The following is a 23,248-nucleotide window of genomic DNA, read 5'->3' as shown; positions in this document are numbered from 1 at the left end:
TATCAAAATATGAACAGAAATCCGCCAGTGGCATATATTCTGTTCATCAGCTAACTTGTAACTGAATTCCAACTTACGGTTTCAATATATATTGGTATACGGTACTTGTTATTTTTCAGGTAATGAAGGTAACGATTATGAGGTTCGGGATTTCGCTGAACAGTTCATCAGGCCATTTCTCCCTCTGAGGCGACAGTCTGCACCTGCTTACAACTGGACTGAGGAAGATAGCAAACAATCTCTTCCCGATTTTCAAGGACGTAGTGGTGTGAACATTAATATAAATAGTGAGAGTTCTGTGTTCAACTGCTTTTCTGTGCTTTCCGTGCAGGCATAATAAAATCTACAAAAACTGAAACTAACATATGCTGCTGTGAGTAAAGCAGAAATGCGGCAAGCTGGAACATTGAAGCCAAGTTCTACCTGGAAAGAGTGGACCACAGTAAAATAATTTGAACTGTTATTCTTTCAGCATAGTGCTTCATATGTGTATTGTGAAATTGCCAAAACTAAGTGACTGCTGAAGTAATCATCCCCTAATTCAAACCTCTTTCTCTAGGAAGTTACTAAGCAGGGATCAATTCTTTCAAATTCTAAATATGCTGCACGTAAACAATAATAACACTTTTACACCCAGAAATAAGCCTGATTATGATCCATTGCATAAAATACGCCCATTTTATGATATTTTAGTTGCAAAATGCCGAACTTCATTCTACCCAGAACTTAACTTGACAACTGATGAAGACCTGTGTCCATTTCGAGGCAGAATTTCGTTTCGCGTGTATATGAAAAACAAACTGCATAAATACGGGATCAAATTTTACATGGTTGCCGACACCAAATCCGGTTACGTAGTAAACATAAAAATGTACCATGGAAGGGCTGGAAACAAGGACAATTCCATCACAACACTGGTTCGTGAACTTTGCGGCAATCTATTAGGGCAAGGTCGTGTCATCTATATGGACAGATTTTACACAAGCCCGGTGTTATTTTATGAGCTATGGAAGGAAAAATCCCTTGCGGTGGGTACTGTAATGAAAAATAGAAGGGGGCTTCCAAAAAATCTCATGAATTTCCCACTGAAGAAAGGAGAATTTTCATTCTGTAGAAGTGATCACTTTTATTTGAAGTGGAGGGATATGCGTGATGTGTACATGTTACTGACAGCACATAGTGTTTTGGCCTTGACAGTCGAGGTAAAATCTAGATTTGGTACAATGGAAAAAGTTAAGCCAGACGTCATCTTAGATTACAATGTAAACAAACCTGGTGTGGATCACAACAACAAGCTACTAGTTTACTATCCATTTGGTAGAAAAACTCTGAAGTGGTTGAAGAAAGTATTTTTTCATCTCTTCACCGTGGCAGTGGTCAATTCCTTCATTCTGTACAAGAAATCAAGAGATAACAATAAGATTTGTCATCTGAATGACTACATGAAGGATCTTTCAGCTGTATTTGCGGAGAAAAGAGGAGAGGAATTTCAGAAAAATCTGCCGTCGCCACCATCTTCTAACAACCGTCTCGCAGCTCACCATTTTCCAACGAAAATACCATCAACAGAACATAAGGCAAGATCTACAAGAGTGTGTTAAGTGTGCTCAGAAACATCACTAAAAGAGACTGGAAAATGACCTAGGAAAGAGAGGCGATGGTAATGTGAAAGCTGCAATACGCATCTCTATTTACCTAAATGTTTTGAACTTTATCACACGAAGTCAAAATTCTGTTAATTGGGACTGTAAGAAAAGATTATACTGACAAATAACATCCTTTTTTTCTCTCATATAAGCATAGTAATAATGTACTAATGTAAAAATGTTAAATGTAAATATGAAAAATTACAAACATGAATTGAAATTTAAAAAGAAAAAAGTTAAAAAACGTCAAATATTTTGGCCCCCTTTCATATTCCGGTGCAAAAAATTAAAAAATTAAAAAAGATCAGTGCTGAGAGAGATAATTATAGTCTCAAATACAACAAGAATAATTCATTTATCTCAACAAATGTTGAAATTATAGTCTCAAAGTATGGCTAAAATGCTCAGTATACAGCAGTTAACAGGTTACAAATATGCCAGTGTTCAATGTGTTAAGAGAGTAGCTGCCCTGGGATTCACCTGAGGAAAAGGTTTCAAAAGCCAAATGTTAAAAGACAGAGCTATGAAACAGATGATAATGCACCTCTCACTGCAAAAGAACGATATATCTGTTTTCCTACACTCCTACACTGAGAAAAACATCTAATGTTCGATAACCACCCTAAACTGATAAGTTAACAATAATTTGAGCCACAAGAAATGAACATAATTAACTCGTATTGTCAACCTTGAGCAAGTTTTAAAAACTGCAGATAGATATTTGTGGAATGTTGACATCAGTTCAGTACTGGAAATTAAAATTCCAAGTACATAAGCACGGGCACCCAAGATCCATATTTGCCACATAGTTGTCCATATCCATACACAACTCATGTATTTTTCTGATTATGTCCATCTCCATAGCATAATGGTTGGCATTATTGGCTGCCAGCCTTGGAGGCCCTCGTTTGACAGTTATTCTGATGTAAGTTAATCTCCTACTTAATCTATAGCTTTATTCAGAGTGGTGTACATAATTTCTTATATATTTAAAAATGTACATCACTACAGATAAAGCTGTATGTCACAGCACCATTTATTCACTTCTTGGACAAACATTATATAAATTCAATATAGACATCATCCACAAATGGGTGTCTATAGGCACTATTTCTTTTTTCTATCCATGATACATGACCATGTGCTTCATCCCCTTTTACTAATTTTGGTAGTTACCATTATCATACTGTTTTGTGATTTCGTTCAGTTCATTGGTCACTATCTGGAAGAGGTACATACCAGTGGGTACATAAATTGCAATGAACTTGTGTGCCAGACTTCAAAGAATACTTACTTTCAGACTATCAGACTAGCTTACAGGTAACAGTAAATTAAAGCATAAAATTTATAGTATTCATTTACACAATTCATATAATTCTCACACCTTCTTCAGGCTTCTTTGGAAATTCATCTTAAGATCCATAGGTCATTTATACAAAACATGTTGTTTGAGTCATAAGTCCATAGACTGGTTTGATGCAGCTTTCCATGCCACCGTACTGTGTGCAAACTTTTTCATTTCTATGTAACTGCTGCATCCTACATCTGCTCTAATCTGCTTGATACAAAACATATTGTACTGAAAAATACAGATCTTTCAAAGACAGTAAACCAACTTGAAGGCCTTTCAAATCCCTAACTGACTGCATTATTTTCTACGTTAATGAAAATAACAAAGGCTATTGTTACCTTCTAGAGATTTTAACTGTGTGGTTATCAGACCTAGTTCCATATTTATAATAATGTATTTGCTTTACATCCCACTCACTACTTTTACAGTTGTTTTGAGATGCCGAGGTGCTGGAATTTAGTCCCGCACAAGTTCTTTCACGTGCCAGTAAATCTACCAATATGAGGCTGACGTATTTGAGAATCGTCAAATATCACTGGACTGAGCCAGGATCGAACCTGCCAAGTTGGGTCAGAAAGTCAGCAGCCTCAACCATCTGAGCCACTCAACCTGGCAGTTCCATAAATCCATGATAAACTAAATTTAGGAAGAGACTGAATATGATAAATGTAAATCATGGCACTTCCACCACTAACAATAACAGCATGCACATAAAATACATTTTCAGGAGAAAACTGTGTTGCAGAGATCTGCACCAGGTAATTCCTTCCTCGTGTTTCCCATGACAAACAACTTTTAACTTCAGTAATGTCCTAAAGATCCAAAATATTGTTACAACATAACTGTGATGCCTTGAACATTCAATACAAGAAAGAAAATTGACTCACCCTTATCTCCTGAGCAATAGCTTCGATTGTGGACTCCAGAGCACGTGTACCTCGGGTATGTTCATCTTCCACAGCCTTTACCGTTTTCAGAAGTGAGGTTACATTTGTTACCATCACCTGAAACAAAAATAATTCTTATTAAGTACAGTTATATCGACTTTCCATACTGTAATGTTGTAATCTACCCAGGACTCCACCTTTCACTGCATTACTTAATTTTAATAGCTGAAAATATCAATGATTATCAGCCCCTTATACATGTATAGAAGAGTTTTTCTGTAGCAATAATGCAAGGAGAAAATCAAGGATATAGAAGTAACTTGACCTATAGACATGATCAATTTAAGATACTATACTGTCTTATAACCTTTCTGTACATACCATTTATCTCTAAATTATTCATTTTGCTCTCAATGAACTTCATGAAAAAAACATTTAAACAAAATTTTGTGTAGGTTAAAGCACATTCTTAACTTAAATAGTAAGATAAATACTGTGAAAATAATTTGAATGAGGTGCGTGCAGTAAAAGAGAAAGACAGTAAAAGGAAAAGAAAAAAAAAAACATGTACCTAGACTTTTAAAAGTTCCAGCAAGGCCAAATGATTGCAGACAGTGCAAAAATGGTAAGGGAGTTATTTTTAGATGTAAAAAAAATAAGCAGGAGCATATGTCCATCACCAATAGATAGCTTATAATAAGGGCTTCTATGGTTTCTGTATTTACCAGTCATTGAACAGTAGAATGATTATTGCAAAAACCCAAGACACTGTGTGAAAATAACCTATCCTGTAGCTGATGAAAATGCTTATTATGGGAAGTATTTTGAATGAATAATTTGAGAGAGATTGCCTCAAATTGTCTAACAAGAAGCAGGTGGGCCAGTGAAGATGTGTTTATTCAATAGAGCAGCTCAAAAGCAAAGGACACAGCTCCAGCTAATTCTTCTCTGATTCAGAGGCTTAGCTTCAGTCTGTGAGTACACCTTCATACTGTAGTTAATGATGTACTGGTTTTTATTGCAAGAAAACAGCTTTCTGCAGACTATTCTCAAGTTATAAGCTATGCATGCACAAATTTGTGTCAACTGATTTTTAAAAACTGAACTTTCTGTTGCTTACTGGTGTACTCTTATAATTGAATGGTTTATTAGCATCCTGAACACCCCACAGCCTCACTGCTTTGTATGTAATACTCTTGCTGTTCTCTTCTATTTCCTTATGCCTCTCTCTTGATTAACTGTTGATCAACAGGCTATTTCATTAACTTTTTGTCATAGTTATGAATCATGACTATGTCTCGGAAAACCTTAAACCAGAGCTGTATGACAGGTGAGGGAAAGAAACCTAGAATTGTGCAGGAAATTGAAAGCAAATTAAAGAAGGAATCTAGACTTAATGGCCAGTGAACCAAACGTGCTGCTGCCCAAGATGCTCAGTCTTTAGAAGAAGGGCTTTTAATTCATGAATGCCAACTTATTATCACCATAATGTGAACACATCTACAATGCAATTACTTATCAGCCACTCCAGAACATAGATGAGCAAAGCTGAAGGAAATAGTATAGAATGCAAAATAACCTGTAAGGTGTTTTCCTTCCTCTTTATGTTTTGCTCTGTTCTAACACTAAAACAGAATAGGTCTATGAATGGAAGGCAGTATGCATAGCCTTGTTAAGGTAGAACTCCAGCATTTGCCTGGTGTGAAATGGAAAACCACAGAAAACAATCTTTAGGGCTGTTAACAGTGGGGCTTGAACTCTCTCTCTCTCTCTTGAATGCAGGATTAGTGACACGGCTCATACCACATAATCTCACAAAGAATACTGTGGCCTCTTCACCAAGATCCATTTATCTTGACTGCCCCATAAATCTTCTGAAGAATTTTTTGTTCTTGTTTTTCTATGTCCTTAATTTTAGCATGTCCGTCAATCACCATTGTTTCAGCTGCATAGACTGCTTCTGGAAGAATTATTGTTTTATAGTGCCGTAATTTTGCATCTATCGAAATGCTTTTCTTGTTGTAGTGAGCCCACGTTAGCTTGTAGGCCTTCTGTACCTTGGTGATTCTTTGTTCATTGGCGATCCGATTTAGTCCCAAGAACTGTATAGTTTCTCCAAGGTATTTAAAATGACATGTAATTTTACCATATTGTGTGATTAGAGGGCATTTATTTTCTGGCCGTCTTTCGATATAGTGGGTTTTCTCATAAGAGATTTGTAGTCCGGTTTTATGCGCAAATTCATGTAGTTTTTCCACTGCGTGTATCGCTTCAGTTCTGTTGTCTGTAATAATGGCAAAGTTCTATTATTATTATTATTATTATTATTATTATTATTATTATTATTATTATCATCATTATTAAGCCTTAAGAGTTTTGTTTGAACTACCTTCGGTTTTGATCACAAAACTGCATTCGTAAATATAAAGATAAAAACTTTCCACCTAATCAATACATTAACACACAACTTCACCATATTCTCAAGTTCTCTGACTCTTTCACCAGTACGTCATTTGTTGGCTTACTCATGCTCATTCTTCTGCCAAAAATATTCTTTTTTCTTGTTTTCCCACCCAGCAGATCTTTCACTACGCAACCTTTCTTCTGAAGACTTCCCTGTTTCGTACATCTTCTACCCTGTACCCCCTGCGGGTGGGGGCAGTAGAATAACAACTACGGTATCCCCTACCTGTCATAAGATAACACTAAAAGAGGCCCCAGGAGCTCCTAACTTGGAATGTGGGCTAGTGACCACAGAGCCCTTAGCCGAGTCCTGGCACTGCTTCCACTTACTTGTGCAAGGCTCCTCACTTTCATCTATCCTATCTAACCACCCTTGGTCAACTCTTTTTCTTTTCTGACCCTGACGCTATTAGGTTGCGAGGGCTAGAGAGGTTTTCATTTTCACACGTTTGTCTTTCTTTGGCCGATATCTTCATTTTTCAAAGTGATGGACTCCTTCCATTTTTCTCTCCAATTAGTGTTATATAGAGGATACTCGTCCAGTTGTACTTCCTCTTAAAACAATAATCACCACCACCACCACCACCACCACCACCACCACCACCATGTATCATGTGCCCATTTGGTACATACTAATCCATTTGTAAAAGGAAAGGTTTGGGAAATACAGTACCATTTCAAATAAGATGGTGGGTATTGAAGTAAGAGTTAGTTCAAGCTTTATGGATGAATTAAGGCTTATTTATATCATAACAAGAACCCATGATCAATGAATGATCTAACAAAGCATTACAGTGTATCCAGTTCTTTGCTTTTTGATGATGTTCTTTTGGTACAAGTCTTCCAGTGCTGTTATCACGTCTCTGTGGCTGATTAACGAAAGCCTGAGCGGGTGGTACAAACTGCGATAGATCCTGAAAATCCCTAAACTTTTCAGCCTTTATTTCTACTTAATAGGTAGCACACAGTCCTCAAGACCTGAATGATGAAAAGTCTTTACGTATTTGCTTTTACTGGTGCTTCACTCAGGTTAAACAAATATCCAATGTAAACACTATGTTCTTCCATAAATAACCAAATAATCATTACTGTTCATATATCAGCAGAAGTCTTATCAACAGTCACACATTTCCTTCATTTCCACAACAATAAATGAGATTTCTGGATGCCTTTTCTGATTTTTGTGCAAGTTTGAGGGAGTGTACAATAACTCTGTGTTTCTACATTATTGCAAAATCCCTGTCACATGGCATGGGTGTGTAAGAGTAGAAACACATGGCAAGTGCTTCTTTTCCACTATAGATAACAGAAGACTGTAAACAAGACATTTTGTTCAGTTTATTTACAGGAAATGGGTATGTGCTACACGGTTGTATTTTGTCACTTGAACAGATGATGGTATGAGCAGTGTGATGCAAATATTTCAAAATCACCAGCCAGTCATATGGAATGTGTCACCTTTCCACCAGCCCTTAAATGTACACTTGATATGCCGAGAGAGGATAGGGGTCTAGTGTCGTGTAAGCCCTCCTCTAGCTCAGCCAAGTACAACAACTTGCCATGGTATCGATTCCACAAGTGGAAGAAACACCTGTAGAGAGATTCTGACCCATACCATTTGGATAGCAACCCACCATTTCCTGTTATTTGTAAGTACAGGGTCTTTGGTGTAAATGGACCTCACCACCATGTCTCATAAATGTTCAACAGGATTCATATCAGGCAAATGAGGTGGCCATGGCAGTCACTGAAACTCTCCAGAATGATTTTCAAACTGATTCTGGACAAACTGGGTTTGATGACACGGTGCATTATCCTGCTGGAATATCTCATCGTTGTATGGGTACGTGAAGTCCATGGAGGGCTGCAAGTGGTCACCAAACAATTCAATGTAGCAATCACTCGTCACCGACCTGTTCAGGTGAATCCAGCCCATGCCACATGAATACAGCCCATACCATTATGGAGCTATCACCAGCCTGTATGGTGCCTTGTTGACAAAATGGGACCCATGGCCTCATGGACCTGTGCCATATCTAATCCCTGAACTCCAAAACGACTGGAACAGCGACTCATCAGACCAAGCTACTTGTCACCAGACCTCCAGGGTCCAATTAGCATCATCACACACCCAGCCAAAACGCTGTACCTGGGGTTGTGGTGTTAACAGGGGTACTCTGGTAGATCTTTTGTTCCCATGTCCCATTGGTATTAAAGAACGCTGCACTGATCTGCAGGATATCCGTCTGGTACCTCCTGCATTGAATGTGGATGTGATCTGAGCCAATGTGGATTGTCTGTTACCATACACAATTCTAGCCAGACTCTGCTAAGTGTGATCATTAATCATCCGTAGCCAGCCACTGTACTGTTCACTGCGGATGGTAATGCCTTCTATGGGGCATTTCCAATACACCTGAGGAATGTTAAAATGTCCGCACAACTCTGACCATGGAAAGTTCCATCCATTTGGCCCCCACTATCATGCTCCGTTCGAAAGAGAATAATTCATGTCACCTTGTCATGATCAGCACAGGCTGTTTAAACTTTCTCAAGATGTCAGATCACACCTGATACAGGTCTGGGCAATATCAAGATGTCACGGTACGGTGGTGCCACTAACTATTACCTCTAAATATTGCTATTCCATGACTTTTGGTATGGCAGTGTATATGTCAACTTCTGTATGAATAATAATGATCATCATCATCATCATCATCATCTTGGAGAGATAATTTCCTTTAATGCACCAGGAAAAGAAGCCCTGAAAAATTCGACCAAATGCATGGAAACATTTTTTCTCACCTCAGTAAACTCATTTATCAGTCCAAGTCAATCTTACGGCAGACCAAATACCGCCAATTCACTACAGTAGTATGTCCTAAAGCCCGTTATGTTGTCAAGTACTTGGCCTTCATTTACTAGGTTGAGATAGAGAGGATCCAAATAAAAGATAGAAATTCCACGAGGATGCTTGGACCAGGGTGAATATCCCCTGAGGTAAGGTGTACTCTCAATCTGAATAGCTCTCACTTGTTCCAAGGAAACGCGGTCCCATATTTTTCAGCCATCTCTCTCAAATGCTTAACACCAGAATAGTATGCAGAATTCCTGATCATCTTGGAAATGTACCACTCTATGGGGAACTGCAGTGAAATGAGGATTTGACCAATGTCTCCAAGGCACTAGTTCAAGGAAGAAAGTTCAGGAACAGGTTATATGGGATAAAAGCATCTTCAGGAAAGAGTGAGAAGAAGTGGTCCGAAGAGTGAAGAACTTCCTTCTCCACCAAGATGAAGAGGTACTGGTACTGGAAATACAGAAAGGCTGACAAGTGTATTTTTTTATGTTTAACACCAAATGTTGTTTTGTTAATTTTGATTTATAAAGATTTCTAACTTCACCCAGCAACAAAGTCAGCTTAATTCGACGAATAAATCCAATTAGTGTCTTTAAATGAACTTACCGGCATTAGTTGAAATAGGTATGGATTTCTATGCAATTCACCCCATTTGTCTGTTATACTAATTTGTACTTAGCCTTGCCCACTTTTATTTTATTCACTTAGGAGTAATGCAGTAAACTTCCATAATCGTTCAAGTAGTTAGGGATTTCTGTTGTAATATTTATTGAATTTGTAATAAATTATGACATTCACTCATCAGTTTCTCAAGCCCTGATTTTTTATTTTTAGTTCATACAGCTTTATCTCTTATCCAGGTATTGAATCTTCTACCCATGAGTTTCAACCCTTTCAGAAGGGCACAGTATGCATGCATGTGCCTCCCACAGAAGATATTGCTAAAGTACAATGTGACATGTATATTTTAGGAGTGGAAGCCTGTAAAAATGGGGCCAGGAAGGGACTAAGAAATCACCTTGCAAAGAGAGCCAGCCATCAGAGGACATAAAATAATTCTCTCTTTTTTTTTTCTGGTACTCGTAAGGTTATTCACTTCAAATGCAGTCAGGACGAAAAATGAGTACCTAATTTCACAACCATTAACAGTAACTCTTTCCCATTCACTTTAATATTTTTGGAATGACACTTCCATTTCAAGGAAATAAATTCTCATTTTCTGCATTAAGTAATTTCTGGATAGTTGCAATTAAAAAAAAAAAAAAAAAAAAAAAAAAAACCACAAACCGAAAAATTCCAAGAATAATCTGTGTACTACTGACTTGTCAAATTTATCAAGATCGGATTTCTTGGGATGTAGTCGTAGCTTCCCCTTGGTTGCCCATGGACTTGCTCAACTGAGAGGAAAAAATTAAACCTCTCATCTTCTCTCCTTTACAAAATTTTAGCATGATATAAATTTTTCAGGTAGCAGGTACTATTTGGAGGCAGCCCTGTCCGAAGAATGGCGCCCCTGCCTTTTGAGTTCCAGTGCACACTGACCAGGTGTGTATCATCTGGCAAGGGTCCCAGCTCAGGGTTACTAGTGAAGACCGCAACGAAATCTACAGCAAAGAAGATGGACTTTGGAACGGTGGAGATTGTGGAAGAGGCAGCCCAGTACTCAAGAATTAGTACAAATACACCATTCATCAGCAGCATTTGTTTCCCATGTTAGGGGCGGCAGCAAGGGCGTCTGTTCCCGTGTAAGGGGTGGCCTGAATAATTGCTTTGCTTTAGCTCCTTTGGGAGTGGCAACCCCATCATAACAATAGCCTAAAAATGAGTTATGGTAATTATCAGCCTCGGAAAAGGGCAGGCGATGGTGAAGAAGTACCATCTACAGCCCGACTAGGCAGGAGCTGGACAAGGGGAACGAAAATGAATAAAAGATTTTCCTGCCTTGAGAAAATACAACGCCCCTCGATAAGTTTTCTCAAGACAGTGTTTCCACTGTTCACTCGACGGTGAGCTACAACTCAGCAAAATTACCCAGTTCTGACAGCATTAAATCTTAGAGTGCCAGGCAGCACGGTCGCGCTCCTGCTCCTCTGTAGCCTAGCGAAAAGTGCCAGGAGCGCGACTGCGCTCCGTGTTGCAGCTGTCAATGAAAGTCGTAATAGTTTGCACAAGTCTGACAGATGGTAGCTCCAGTTGGCATCACTCTGTAGTAGATACTACATAGTTTCTAAATCTACCACCTGGGGCCGATGACCTCGATGTTAGGCCCCTTAAAACAACAAGCATCATCAAATCTACCACCAGAATCTCTGTGCGACATGTTGTATTGATGTTATGATTTTTTCTATTTCAGCTGTTTGGCGCGTACCTGTAGACCATGTGTTCGTAATAATGGCAACTAGTTCTCGTATTGTGTTTGAAATTGATGACGATTTGGTACAGTATATTGATTGAGTGATGATTCTGATTATATCGAGTCAGGTGATGATTCAGATGATACCGAGCGTAATAATAAGCCGGTAACATTTCAAACAATGACGATAGTAGTTATGTTATCTGACTTACTCGTGTGACAGTGATGCATGAAATATTCAATAAAGACGGTAATTATAGTGACGGGAATAATGGTGGAATTGACGGAGTGACCAGATTCCCGATTTCCGTAAAATTTTGTCCGAACACAACGTGCAATTTTAGCCCTCTCCTGCATTCCTTGAGACATCCGGCCCTAAACGTGCACCTCCTCCTGATGCTAGACCAAGTCAGTATTTTAATCCATTTTTACAAGAACTATTATTCTTAAAACACTGATATTTTACAAACTAGTAAACAGTGCATCAGTGTGCACAGGAATACCAAATTTAGGTGAGTACGATCAAAATACTAGGATGTACTGAGATCTAAATTTGAATTTTAATATTTTTCAAAAATTGCATGAACAAATTTAATTTTTTGCTCGGAAGTATGAATTATTTTCATGATGTTAATATAATGAGTAATGACAGGGATCACTTAGCTACAAGGAAATGTAAACTGCAATGAGATATCTTGAAAATTGAGGATAGGATATGCTCTTATCTTCAGTGCTGCATAATAGGCATTTTCTCTCTGGCATTCTTAGCAACCACGGCAATAAGGGAGCCGGCACTAAGAGGGTTAAGTAAAGCACACTGAGTTGTAGGAGAAGGTACTCCAGACTATGCACATTATTCTACCTGAAATACTTCATATTAACAAAATGCATGAGTTAATGGTGTGAATTTACTAGCTGTATGAGACAGCTTCAGAAACTAGCAAAGTCTGCAACACACACACTGTGCTCTAGTGCCCAAATATAGCTTGCAAATGAGTCGCCACATCCCCCATTACCTTGCTTTAGCAGTTCTATCGAGCAGCACAAGACCTCTCCCTACCAAGATCAACCAAAGTAAACAAGAATGTTTCTACAGGTCTCCACTGGCAATGACGAGAAGTACTTATTTTAGGTGGAGTTACATAACAATTCACCTCTCAGTCACATTCAGTTTAAAACAGTTGACCTGACCTAAGGGTGCAATTGGTTGGTCATCATACTTCTGTTGCCAAGATAGCAGGTTCGACCCCAGTTGAAGTACGTGGCATTTGAGGATGTTTAAATACTAAAGCACTGTCTTTTTGACTTTCAGTACAAGCACCCAAGCATCTCAAAAATTTAGAGCAATTAAAGAGATATTAAATAACATTACAATTATCATCAGTTTATCAGGTTATTAGTCCCCTAGATAGTCAATACCATCTACAAACTGAACTTCTTTTTAATGAAAATCCAGATTCTTTGCGTAAAGCAACGTGTTGTTTCTGCCTACGTCAGAGATTCATGTGAGTGAGTAAAAAAACCACAAAAAGAACAGGCAGTTATTCCAGGAAGATCTGTGGAAAGTAGAACAGAGGATTCTTAATTTTCCTGTCACAGTTTGAACGAATACAAGTCCCATAATATCAGCTGCAAAACATATGCCATTAACAAGTTGCCGTGTAATCTACAAGATATTCATGAATTCTTAACAGACAAAATTAAACCTTCTCCTGAGATTGTCCAATACAACTCACAGATATCTTCAATGAGAACTTTTGACCTTTACCTAGCACCAATTCTTACATCCAGATGAGTATTAACCTAGATAGATACTACGTTAGTCCTATTGCTGGAAGAAGCAATGTTTCTCCTATTAAGCTGGGGAACGAGAACCCTATATAGCAAGTGAATTTCATTCTTTAAAGATGTTAACATTGAAAATGTATTGTCACAGTGTGAAGAACATCAGCTAACTGATTATATGGACTAGTCTGTCTTCAGTTTAGACCAGAAAACCTGATTTCAAGTATTTCTCTCCTCACTGGTATATTAGTCCCTCTCAGCTCAGAACATTTTCAGAGCAATTCTTTTCATCACCCTCTGCCTCATCTAGCACATACTATGCTTCTGTAAGCAAGGAATTTTCTTTTCAAAATGAGAAACACAGGTCTGACATTTTTAGATATAATGTTAGCTGTTTACTGCCAACCTGGGGAGTTTTTTTAAAGTCAAGAATTGCATGTTTGGTCCATATTGAATAGAGATTACAAAACAATAAGTTAAATTGTACAAGATCCATCTTTCAATACAAAATATGTTGTTGATTAAAATTACATCATCATTTATTAAATGGTACCGGTTTCAACATCCATGGGCGTCATCATCAGCGAAATAGGGTCAACGTACATACGTTGATGCCAATGCTGCACAAAGCACCCAAATCTAAAAATTTTAAGACTGTCAAAGACTTCGAATTTATTTCTATGAGGCTTCTCAGCTTCAGTTTTTTATTTTATTCGTGACTAACAAGTTGTCAATCTTGTACTAATTACATATTCAAATCTGGACATTTAGCATAAACATATTTTATATTTTAACTTGTTATAGATAATTTTAATTGTGAGGGTGAATTTTATGTGTTTTAACTTTAAAGCGTATCTTTGTATAATGACTCTATTTGGCTGATGATGTCCATGGATGTTGAAACCAGTACCATTTAATAAATGATGATGTACTTTTAATCAACAACATATCTTGTATTGAAAAGGTGGATCTTGTACAATTTAACTTACTGGGGAGTATTGTCACTTCGACTATTTGATCTCCAGCTGGCAACCTTTGAGTTCTAGTGGATCACTTGCTTTTGTCCCTTAACACCCTATCAATGGCATATGATTGGGTTTTCAGTAGCAGGTGGTTGCCAAGCTGGCCCCTGACTGTTCACTTCTACAGAATTGCATCTGTTTATAGATGCATTTTAAAGAATTGGGCTGCCACAATAATTATAGACACGGTTATGTAAAACCTTCAAAGCAAATATTAAAGAGAACTAAAACACAAGCTTTGGACCCTAGGAATACACTAAAATAATAATGACAATGCCATTATGACCACCGGAGGGGCCTGTCGCTGGTCTTCCGAGTTGACACCTATAGCCGACCTGTGCATCTGTGAGGATGGCCCTACCTATGGAGAATTCCAATGTTGAAGATGACACACACCCCAGACCCTGAGCCATTGGAATTAACCAATGAAGGTTTGAATCCCTGGCCTAGACAGGAATCAAACACGAGACCCCATGGACCAAAGACCAGCACACTAACCATTTAGCCATGGAGGTGGACTAGGAATACAGTGAAGTCAATTGTGGAGGAGTAAAGATATTATCAGCAAGGATTATTTCAAGGAACCCCACAAGATACTTCAAGGGTGGGTCTGCAAGATTGGAGGGTGGATAAAAACGTGCTTCAAAAATCTTTCACTTGCTTTGATGCTGGCTGACGACAACATATGGGCGTCCAGGTTCTGCCTGTCACAAACCAGGACAGAGGGCAAGTGATAGAGGAGTAACACCTCTTTAAAAATAACCTTGGTCCATTTGGCCCAGCTGGTAGTACCTCATAAAAGTATCTTTGCCGGTGTTATGATGAAGTCCTTAACAGCAGCTTCAGTGACAGGGAGACATTCAGAATGGTGCAGTTGGCAGATGAGGCATTTCAGTACTCAATCTGCTGACTTACAGATGAAGTAGCGACTACTAAAGGGAGTTCACCCAAACAGAAAAATCCTCAACTGTGTCAGGCAAAGCAAGTCAGCAGAAGAGGTAAACAGGATTGCTTTCAATGATAATAGAAAAAGAACAAGCCTTGGGAAGAGGCTTGTTCACTCCTACACCCGGCCTGCTGGAGTGGAGAATTGGTTATGATGATAGTTTGATGAATGAAGTCACACTCCTTGACTGAATGGTCAGAGTACTAGCATAAGGTTCAGAGGACCCTGGGTTCGATCCCCAGTTGAGCTAGGGATTTTAAGTGTGTGTGGTTAAGTCCTCTGCCTTGGGGAGTTCATCTTGGTACACTTCTCTACATTTACATACAACATACCACACTACCAACCACCAGAAACGTGGAGTAGTGAATACATCCCTCCACGTAGGGTGGCATCAGGAAGGGTATCTGGCAGTAAAACTGCACCAAATCCACATCAAGTGTCAATTGCAATAAATTGGGAGAAATGCCAGGAGGTAGTAGTAGTAGTAGTTTTAGGGATGGTTAAATTCTGTCATATTTACAAAATATGTATGCTTGTGTGCTTGTGTCTTTCTTTCTTTCTTTCTGGTGTCAATTCCATGAACACTACACCACATTCCACTTTTACTAATACCTGGAATATATTCGTATTACTTCCATCTTTAATCTTCATTCTAGATTTCCAAGGTCTCCTTACCACTTATTTCCTTATGCCTCTTCACAGGTATATATTACCCATCCTGTTAATCATACTTTCCAAGAACTTCTGTGATTCTTGAAGGAAAAATTCTAGAGATAACATCTCAAACGCATTTGTTTATAACTATAGGATACAAGGATCAACAAAAATAGCAAGCATGGCGTAATTTCTTTATTACTTCAAATGAGAATAAAAGGTAATAAAATATATAAACAATATGTTAAGGAAATAAATTAAATAAATACAATGATGAACACAAATACAAAATCAAATTGCAACAAAAATATAACCTAAGGTTTCAAAATACAGCAAAAAATATAACATTCTATTACATTTTACAGCATTTGGAGAAGGGTAGCAAGGATTGTAGAAAATGAGAGGGGATGATAATGATGACAGTATTTATCAGCAGAAAGCTGGACGGTTAAATTTAACTTCTCTATTTGAAATAAAATTAGGCAGTTTTCGAACTGGCTTCATCAGTTAGATCAACACTGCTCTGAAGATTTCTAAATACCTAGAAGGATAAATCTACACCAGTGTCTTTTAATCAGTACTCTGGTACTTTACCTACTAGACTTAGAAGATGGTCAGGATGAAAATGAAGAAAGTAGAGACTTCAAAAATGTTATCATAGGTAATTTACTTCGCTCTCTGAAGGAAACACAGTTTGAAGGTGACGGTAGTTCCTTTCTCTGCCGAGAGGTCAACTGTTTCAGTGCCCTTTATCCATGTGTGTATCATACTCAAACGCAGTATACAAGATGGCATCTGGTTTCATCAAGGTCTCAAGCTAGACTTCAGCATAGAACAAGACGTAGGAACTTATACTGTTCCCTTCTCTAACTTAAAGTTAGCTCAATGAAGTTGGAAGCACCGAGTTTCATAAAAAAATATGACTTTAAATTTTGTTATCAGTGGTCAGAAATAACCTACTAGCTACTTAACCTACTTGAAACTGGCAAATCTCCTGCTAAAACACTAGTAGTGAAGATGCCAGCTACACTATGGGACATAGCCCAGTATGGTACCTAAAAAAACTTGGAACTAAATGGAGAAATTTTTTTAAAAACTATGCTGAAGTAGTTGCCTCGTTCTTCTCCCAAAATCTCTTCATCTTCTCGCTGTGGCTTTTCTTGCGATCGTCTGACCAGGTTTTATTGGTGGTGATGCTTGGATTATGTTATAAGCGGTGATTGTTGACTAATTTTCTGAACTTAGATCTGTCTAACACAATGTCATCTGTGATGCTTATTTCCTGAAGATCTTTTCCAACTTCGAGCAGCCAATTGTTTTTACTTTCATTGATAGGGCAAGGTTCAGAATTCTTTTGGTCAATCTCTGATTACTCATTCTGAGAATATGTCCAGAAAATTTCAAATGTCTTTTCTTAAATGCGTCTGAGATTTTCTCGGAGTGTTGGTACAGGTCATGAGATTTCCTTGCCATTCAAATTCCCTCTGTAGATACTGGTCAAAAAATTTTATTATTACTATTATTATTAATTTAAGATTATTATTATAACAAGTGTAAAAACATTTATGTTAAAATTCTGTGCATATTTTCCTAGCAATTGTTGAAACGTTTGAACTTATATTGTACTCCTCTTCTGCTTCCTCATTAGTCCAGTTAGGACTGCAATGTGTCATCACTGGCATTACACCAGCTAGCTGGTTTGCCGGTAACTTTCGGTTACGTCGTGCTCCAGTGACGTCATCGACTTTCGGGAACTGTACTTGGAGATGATGATGATTATTATTATTATTATTATGATATTTTGAAATGGTTTTGAAAATGATTAAGGAAATGATTAATGAGCAGTATAAATTATTAATAATATAATTTAATGGAGTTTTAATTGTTGTGCTTTACTGGTACATGATTTAATTTAACAGAGTGAATAATGGGGAATCTTTTAGAAGTTTAGGTTATTCCAGTTGGACTTTTTCATTATGTGTATTTCTACTGCCTCCTTTATATTTGATTATTTTCTATTATTTTCAGTGTGTAATATTTTTAGATCTGTGCTGATATCCACGAAGTGGCAGCCATTGTCATATACTGTATGTGTTCACAGAAGGCCAATTGTCTGTTGAGTCAAACTGCATGTTTGTGTCTTTGTACCTGGTGTGAAAATTGTTTTGTTTGGCCAATAGATGTGGCATTACAATTTGGTTCTTGGCATTTGAGTTCATCCAGATTGATAAAAATTGTCATTTTTATTTAGACTGCATTTACTAATTCGTTTTTGCAATGTGTTGTTTGTTCTGAATGCTATTATAATACCTTGCTTTTTGAATGTTAGCTATTTTGTAAATTTTTTTGTTCACAAAATTGAGAACTACATATTTATCGTTTTTAGGTGGGGGTCTGTTTAGGCTTTTTTGTTGGTTTCTTAATAAACGGTCGACTGTGCCGGATGGATGATTTCTTCTGCAGTTTGTATTATTTGTATTTCATTATTCAAATCTGTTTTTGCATTGGTAGGGTTTTAGCTCTGTGTATCACTGTGTTCAGTCCTGCTAATTTATGTGTGATCAGGTGAGTTGATGGTTTTTGGAACACCAAGGTGCCAGAATTTTATCCTGGAGGAGTTATTTTACATGCCAGTGAATCTACCGACATGATGCTGACGTATTTGAGCACCTTCAAATACCACCAGACTGAGCAGGATAAAGCGTGCCAAGTTAGGGTCAGAAGAGCAATGCCTCTACCATCTGAGGCACTCAGCCCGGCTATGTGAAGTTTTATTAGCCATTGTTTTCTGTATATTTTGTATGACAGTTTAGGTTTTATTTCAACTGCAATGCCTAAAAAGTTGATCTTTCCCATTTGTCTAATTACTGAATTGTATGAAGAGTCAAGTTGTCTAGTAAGTGTTGTGCCATTGTAACATCATTACCATAAATGCCATATTACATTATCAACATACTGGTATCTGCTCCAGGGCAATATTCCTTTGGAACGTTGCTCGGTTAAGAGTTTGTTTTCTAAGTTATTTAGGAGTATGTTCACACTATTAATCTTGATAATGGTGAACCCATGGCTAATCCTACCTTTTGAGAATATATTTTGTTGTTGAACATAGGTTTGAAGCTGTTCTCAACAGGTTGATTATTTCTTTCTTGTGGTGAACTGTTTTCTTTTAGATGTTTTCTCTATTATGTGCATTGGCATGGTATGTGTACATGTTGGTGATATCAAAATATATCATTCTTGTGCTTTCTGTTATTTTCAGTTATTTACTTCTTTTGTAAATTCCAATGTGCTTTTAATTGATCTGTCATTTTTTACTGATGTCTTTTCTTTCAGCATTTTACTGAGCAGTCTGTTTATATTGTAACTTTTTGAAACTGACTACTGGTCTCGTGGAACATGAGTCTTTGTGTATTTTGGGAAGTACTTTTAGTGTTAGAATCTTGCGATTTGTGGGTTTTATTTTTTTCCACGTTGGTGATAATGAAATCTGTTTTTCTGATCACTTGTTTTATGAAGCTTTGAAACTGATTGGTTGGTAGCATATGACCTTTTGTATACCACTGTTGCTTTTATGAATTAGTTTTTGTATGTATTTGTCTTTTTTCATTATGACCATTGTGTTTCTTTTATCTGCTTTTGCAGCTATTAAGATTGCTGTTTATTTTGCTTTGAATGGTTTTTGTGCAACAAGCTTTAAAATTTGGTTGGTTTGCTGAATTTTCTAGTTTCTAGCATAACATAAGGGGAAGTTACTGGCAAACAAGCCAGCTGGTGGAATGCCAGGGATGATGCTGGACTAGTAAGGAGAGAGAAAGCACAGGAGGAGGACAGTCATTTCATTCATTGCTACCATTTTTAGGAAGGTGTACACAGAATTTTAACATAAATCGCTTTACACTTGTTAATAATGATAAATAATAATCATTTTAATAATTAAAAGTGTTATTTGACAGAATCTGATGATGTTCTTCCAAGAACAAAACATGTCATTCTGTGTTTAATTAAACTTTTCAGGTATAATCTGTTATAAAATATTTTCTTTAAAAAAAAAAGTATTTTCTAATTTTATTTAACCTGGATTAGTTTCAAAAGACTGAAGAACCTCACAGTTATACAACCTGTGTCGGAAAAGTTCGGTGAATGGTCGCCTAGGTTGTACACCAGGCTAGTTCGGACGATACGCTCGCGCGTACGCATTACGAGACATGACACCAAGTGCCCCCTATCGGTCAACTCAACACAGTTAAATGGTTTTATTATTAATTACAAAAATATTAATCATTTAATAAAAAGCTAGGATGAAGAACACACTTTCTTTGGACATCAATTTTCATTCCTCACAGCAGATAATGAAACAACTTCTGCAGCAAGACTGTACAGCAAAATTAAAGACCAAATACAAAACTGGAATTGGATAAACCTTAATTCAGCCCACGCATTAAGCTATACTATTACCGTAATGAACTTTCTTTCTTTCTTTCTTTCTTTCTTTCTTTCTTTAATTCACACAGAAACATTGTATACAGAATTCAATGTTTAAAATTATTTTATCATAAGAACAATGTTTACATATTTTACAGCACAATCTAGCCATCGATGTGCAATAATATATTTATGGATTTTATTTTAACAACTATACTATGCCCTTTACAGCTCCCTTAATGAAATTTAAAATTATGATGGCAGTATTTGATGCAGAGGTAGACAATTTTAAAAAGGGCAACACTAATAGTGTGCAAATATAAAAAATCTTCATGGATACTGTTTCAGATATTTCCAATTTTAATAAAAAACAATCTTCAACATAACTATAAAACAAAAAAATAATCTATTTTATAATTTATAATCTAACAATAAATATAATTTTCTTCAATGTTCAACATGAAGAATTCTCTCAATGAAACAAGGATAAGTACTTAAACTATATCTACAGTAAGGGAGACTTCACACATTTATTTAAAATAAAGCACGAATACAAAAAACGTAACCACAAAAGGTGCGGTAGGACAGATATCTGTGATGTTAAATTATGATGAGTTTCCAGCTGCTGTACATACCTATCACAAATATGCAGTTCTTATAAAATTAACGTAACCTAATCTAAGCATTAATCTAACATTAATAAACTTATAAGCATGTAGATTACTTTCTTTTCTTGAGTCAGTTCAACAGTTGGAAGTATTTAGTAAAAGGAAGACTGTATTAAACAGACATCTTAATGAACAAATTAGATATTGCAGGGTATTGTACACTGCAATTCATATGGCAGAATCAATCCAGAGTAACAAATAGTGGGCAGTGCTGAGCACAGGGTTTTCTTCTCTTTTCTTTTCTTTGTGTTTAATGTTGTACTAACTCGTATAGAATTTCAGTGATGAAATAGGAAAGGACTAGAGCCAGAAAAGTAGCACCATGGTCTAATTTAAGATTCACTTGGCAAGGAAATGGAAAAACCATAGAAAATAATATTCAGAGTTGCTGATAGCAGGGTATGAAATTGGCATTTCCTGAATGCAACAACTGTAGGGACCAGACAAATAGGCAATAATAGAGAACACCTTATCTTCGGATCATGTTCTGTTTCAAGATGTTAGAGCTTTTAACCGTATATCGCACAATAGGTCTACGATTATACAGGAAGCAGTGAAAATACACGAGAATCCCAACAATCTTAACATGATCAATGTCCATCAGTTATGTAATATTTGGTTGCCAGCCATTAAAAATCTGTCCTTTATTGTCTCCTTTTTGTTTTTATAAATGTGTACAATTGTCATTATTATTTGCAGGTTCACTCAATCTGTATAGCTATAGTTTGATATATTAATCAGTGCCTGATGTCACACTGGAAAGAATCTGAACAATTAGTTCCATTCCTTGGTGCAACTGTTATTTTCTTTTTCTCACTCATCTCTCTCATCTTATACTTTGTTCTCTCTTGAACCCCATCTCGGTTCTATTCTTTTATGTCTTCTTAACCTGTCTTTCTTTGCACAGGATTTTATTTTCCATAGAAATCATTCCTCCCTTCTTTTATAAGTCTGATGCAATTTTTTCATGGTCTAAAAACTATATATGGTGTGCCCATACAACAAATCCTAAAAGACCAATTGCTATTATTGCGTAAATTATACCTAAATGGTTAACATGAGTTCAGGCTGATAACACATGTCAAAGGACTTTTTTGTTGGACACGTTGGATCCACGTAATCTTGAGCAGGCACTTGTAGATCCACATTTCGAAGGCTTGGATTGGATTTTTCTCCATGGCATTGGTTAGTGTCCAAGCTTCGACACTGTAAAGAAGTATGGAGTAGACGTAACAATCTCATTATTCACCTCTAGTTTAGGCTGACATCATGACTGCGTCGCTTTTTTCCATCTTAATGAAGACTTTTTTGCTCATTCTAAGCAACATCTGATTTCTAAAGAAGCATCCCAGTTTTCACCTAAGGTAAACCCCCAAGTAGATGAATTTAGTTACCCTCTCCACAGGTTGATCATTAGCCTTGGGTATACAGAGCGGCACTTCGTATGTGCTGATGACCACGTAGTTTGTCAATAGGCTACATAAACATTTAAACTGTGCTCCAATAAATATTGGAATATAGATCAATTCTCCATGGAAGAAAACTTAATCCATAATCATCTCGGACATTTTTCTGGTTGAATTTGATAAAACTATCATTTTGTTTTACATCACACCAACACAAAGAGTTTTTATGGTGACAATGGGATAGGATAGGGCTAGTGATTCGAAAGGAAGCAACCGTGGCCTTAATTAGGGAACAGCATGGTGTAAAACTTGGAAACTATGGGAAAACCACCTTCAGGGTTGCTGACAGTGGGGGTTGAACTCACCATCTCCTGCAGCAAGTTCATAGTTACATGACCCAAACCATGTACGCAGCTCCCTTGGTGAAGTTGATTAACAGATTTCCAAAATAAAAATTGTAAAATCTCCTTACACGCTGAATAAATTCTGATGTTTAATAACACAGCTTCTTCCAGAGGTTAGATTTTGGCATAGCTGGTTTACCTCCGAAATTTTCCAGACAATCTAAATTGATAATGTTTGACATTGGTTTATGTTTTTCCACCTTAGTCTTGTATATCTCTGATAGAGAAAAAGTTTATTAGTTTATTATCTTTTATATTTTCCAAGTACTATTTGCCATTCACATGAAATGTGTACAAATGTTTTGAAAGAATATCTTAACAAACCTGTCTAATGAACATTTTCTACTTATTCTATTCATTCATTCATAATTAGTTGAA

General features: G+C 37.0%; 1 protein-coding gene across 1 annotated transcript in view; it reads right to left on the bottom strand.

Moving 5' to 3' along the window:
- Positions 1-23,248, bottom strand: part of rhea (Talin_middle and talin-RS domain-containing protein rhea) — a 419,010-nt gene that overhangs the window by 48,915 nt on the left and 346,847 nt on the right. The window contains exon 36 of the mRNA XM_068227664.1: positions 3,885-4,001. Within this exon, the coding sequence (XP_068083765.1) occupies positions 3,885-4,001 (117 nt within the window). The remainder of the gene's footprint in view (positions 1-3,884; positions 4,002-23,248) is intronic.

The sequence above is a fragment of the Anabrus simplex genome, chromosome 5 (genome assembly GCF_040414725.1).
Source record: "Anabrus simplex isolate iqAnaSimp1 chromosome 5, ASM4041472v1, whole genome shotgun sequence".
In the NCBI taxonomy this organism is placed as follows: Eukaryota; Metazoa; Arthropoda; class Insecta; order Orthoptera; family Tettigoniidae; genus Anabrus; species Anabrus simplex.
The sequence above is the reverse complement of the archived record's forward strand: the minus strand, read 5'-3'. Positions and strand labels throughout refer to the sequence as shown.